At 37.3% G+C, this 3,404-nt stretch overlaps 1 protein-coding gene across 7 annotated transcripts in view; it reads right to left on the bottom strand.

Moving 5' to 3' along the window:
- gria1b (glutamate receptor, ionotropic, AMPA 1b) overlaps window positions 1–3,404 on the bottom strand; it is a 125,928-nt gene that overhangs the window by 112,057 nt on the left and 10,467 nt on the right. For all 7 annotated transcript variants that reach the window (XM_016666072.1, XM_016666074.1, XM_016666075.1 and 4 more), the window contains exon 2: window positions 1,637–1,771. In XM_016666072.1, the coding sequence (XP_016521558.1) occupies window positions 1,637–1,771 (135 nt within the window). The remainder of the gene's footprint in view (window positions 1–1,636; window positions 1,772–3,404) is intronic.

The raw sequence follows: 3,404 nt of genomic DNA, 5'->3' as shown, positions 1-3,404 counted from the left end.
TAGAAGGCCGACTTTGTGACTGACTTAATGTGGCTCTTAAGGTTCAGGAAAGAGTCCATTACTTATAAATGTAAGCAGATAGACTGAACATGGCGGACGGCTGAGTAGTTCATGCTTATAGTGCAAGTGTAGCTTTACGGACGAACCGCACAATAAATTTCATATCATCCCGGTCTCAAGAAAATGGGAGGCAGAACGCATCGTACGGCTGGTAGATGAGTTTCTGAGTGTGATGAACGAAGGTGTCAAATCCCGTTGTTAACAAGGGCAAAAAAGCTATAAATGGCTGGGCAAGGCACACCTGTCAAGTCTCCCGTTTTGGCAGGGAAACTACCGTTTTTTTATTCCCCCTTTCCCGCTGTGCTCCCGTATTAGCATTTTCCCGTAAATATTCCGTATTGCCCTCCCGGGTCTTTCGTTCGTGCAGATTTGTACTGCCCCGGACTCCAAACCCCCAACTCCAGGTGACATTTCCCGTATTCTCAAACCCAAAGCTTGACAGGTTTGGGGCAAGGTGAGAGTTCATCTGTTAAACTGACTGAAGATGAATACATAAACTAAAAGCTGAATTATAGACATTTTTTATAAGCGTATTTGTGAGCCTGCCTCTTTGTTATTAAATTCAATATAATTTCAGATTTTTCTATAACTTTTCTTCTGGTTAACTTAGAAAGTGAGCTATTATTGTTACAGGTTAGTTTTCTAAACTACAGAAAAGTAACTGCTAGGGAAGCTCAAATATGAAAAATTGGACTGACATTGCTATCCGATAGTAACACCGGTGCTATGCCAGATTTACCAATATTTCATTTTATAAATTTATTTATCCGATTACTCGATTAATCATAAGAATAATCGATAGATTACTCGATTACTAAAATATTCGTTTACAACAGCCCTCGATCAAATTGCCTTTTTGCTTGGTGCCACATGGCTCAGCAGTAAAGCAGGAGCATCATGTACAGAGGCTAAAGACCGTCATGCAGCTGTCCTCGGCCCAACTCAGGACATTTGCTGCACCTCCACCTTTCTCTTTACTTTTCTTCCTGTCAGGTAATAAAAAATAACGGTCACTGGTCCCAAATCTACGTTAGATGAGTCTGATTTCAGAATGAGCAAAATTGTGTTTCAAAAAGGGGTATGTTTTAGAAGTTTAATTTAGGAATGCAAAGCTTTCAGTTTAAAAAGTTACATTTTTAAATCAAGCTGAGGTTTGTAGAGTCACTTGTTCATTCTTATTTATTTTAAAGGTGTTTACTTTCTGTAGGTCTGTTTTTTAGTGTTAAATATTTTATATTCTTCAGATGCTGAAGCCTTTTTGACTTTCAGTGCTTTTTTTAGGACTAGACTGTGTTTTCAGTGAAGGTGTTTCTCACACAGTTAAGTTTGTTTAATGTGGCTGTCTTTTCATGAGCTTTGGGATATAATAACAAAATAAACAGACCACAATAAACCATTGTACCAAAATGCAAAAAGCAACACAAAATGCACACTGTTCAGTGAAATAGGCTACTGAAGAATCAAAGTCAATGTGTCTTCCAACCCCAAAAATGCTGGCTGTAGTATTTTTGTTCAAAAAGACAATCTGAAATCTTCCCTCTGTCACACACACACAGTTTTTAGTGTTTTCACTTACAAGCATAGGTCATGGCAAAACTGCTCCCAATGTCCACCATGTCCACCTGTGGCACCAGTTTGGGGACATCCTGATGTTGCGCCAGGGCGAAACGAAACACCTCGTATTCATGGGACCCAGTGGGGAAAAGGCCTCCTAGTCAATATGAAAACACATAGTAAGAAGATTTGGGAAAAAAACAGAAAATTTCCCCTATTTTCAGTTTTTAGGACACCACTTAGTTATGTTTTACACATTTCAGGAATAAAGAGCACTAGTAAGAGTACTACAATTCAATAATTACATAAAGACAAAAATATGTATAAAATGTGTACTTTGTATGTCTGGCAGCAGCACTTTAAAGGCAGGAGATGCGAGATCCTGCCTTTAAAATGAATAAAAATGTGTCAAAGCTGAGGATGAGCATCAAAAATACACGATCTATTGTAGGATTTGTTTCTTAATGGTGTTCCAGTAAAAATGTATTCCCTACTTAAGTCCCTCTCAAAACAAATTTTAAAGATAATTACAGCGGCAGACTGACAGAAAGTACAGCATATTTGTGAAAGTAAAAAGAAATAAAATGTGGCTTTCCAAATTTTTGAAAGATAAAATTCTTAAGGGTGTGTCTCCTATTACTATTAATAATATAGCATTTTGCCACAAAATGTTCAACTTTAAACAGGCTGTGTAATAGCTGAACTAGTATTTTAAAGTCCTGTAAGTCCTTTAAACAAAAATGTCACGGTAACACACATCATGAACCATGGTGCTTGTTATGCTAGCCTTTTGTAATTATGTCAAAATCTAACCAATTCTTGAGATTTCAAGACTACTTCAGACCTCTGAGTTGCCATTCTGAGGCCTACAGTTGAGTCCTAAATTCTGAAACTGTACAAAGCAAATTTTGACATTATAAATAAAGGGGACCTCTTGCTTCATGATTCATCCCTCAGTCAGGCTTCATCATTGTCGCTAAAAATGATCAGTGTTTGGCAGTAATTGCTGTTAAAAGCCTCTTGGCATGGCTCTCATTTCAACCATTTGCCTGCCACTCACACCCACTTCTCATAATAGTTTTCAGGGTCTCATGGAAAAAATGTGAACACTTACAACTCTGACTGGTCAGCACCTTATTGGTCCTCTGGAACAAAAAGAGATCTGTTTTCATTATAATTTTAGTCTGAGCAACAACACTGCAAGGTTTTGTTTTTCAGATGACACTACTGAAACGTCTTATATTTAAACCAAACAATAAAACTCGTCCTGCGTCACTGGTAGAAGGAGTATTCAGAGCAAAGTTTACATCTTTCGCCAAGATGTAAACTTTGTAGAAACACCAGTAGAAACATAAAAAGTGAATAACAAGTGTACCACCTAGGAGGGAAATTCTCAGGCTCCAAAACAAAAAACCAAACAAAAAAACAAATTAAGCTAAGGATAGCTTTAGGGGGACGCCATAGTTAAGGCTCTATTTTAGGTCCTCTACTTTTTAATTTGAACATGTTGCCGCTTGGTGAAGTCATCAGGAACCATGGAATCACTTTCCACAGTTATGCTGATGACACTCAGTTATACATCAATCAATCAATCAAATTTTATTTGTATAGCACATTTCAGCAGCATTTCAAAGCGCTTTACATAATTAAAATAAAAACAGCATGTGACATTGAATAAACAGTGAGAAAGGGAAAGACATTTTGAAAAAGATTAAAAAAGGTAAAAACATGAAAACCCGCACCCCTTTTAGGTCTTCAGTTAAATATCGTTTAACTGTCGTTTAACTGGG

Source organism: Poecilia formosa, unplaced genomic scaffold, assembly GCF_000485575.1.
Source record: "Poecilia formosa unplaced genomic scaffold, Poecilia_formosa-5.1.2 Scaffold656, whole genome shotgun sequence".
NCBI lineage: Eukaryota > Metazoa > Chordata > Actinopteri > Cyprinodontiformes > Poeciliidae > Poecilia > Poecilia formosa.
This window is presented reverse-complemented; position numbering and strand designations above follow the sequence as displayed.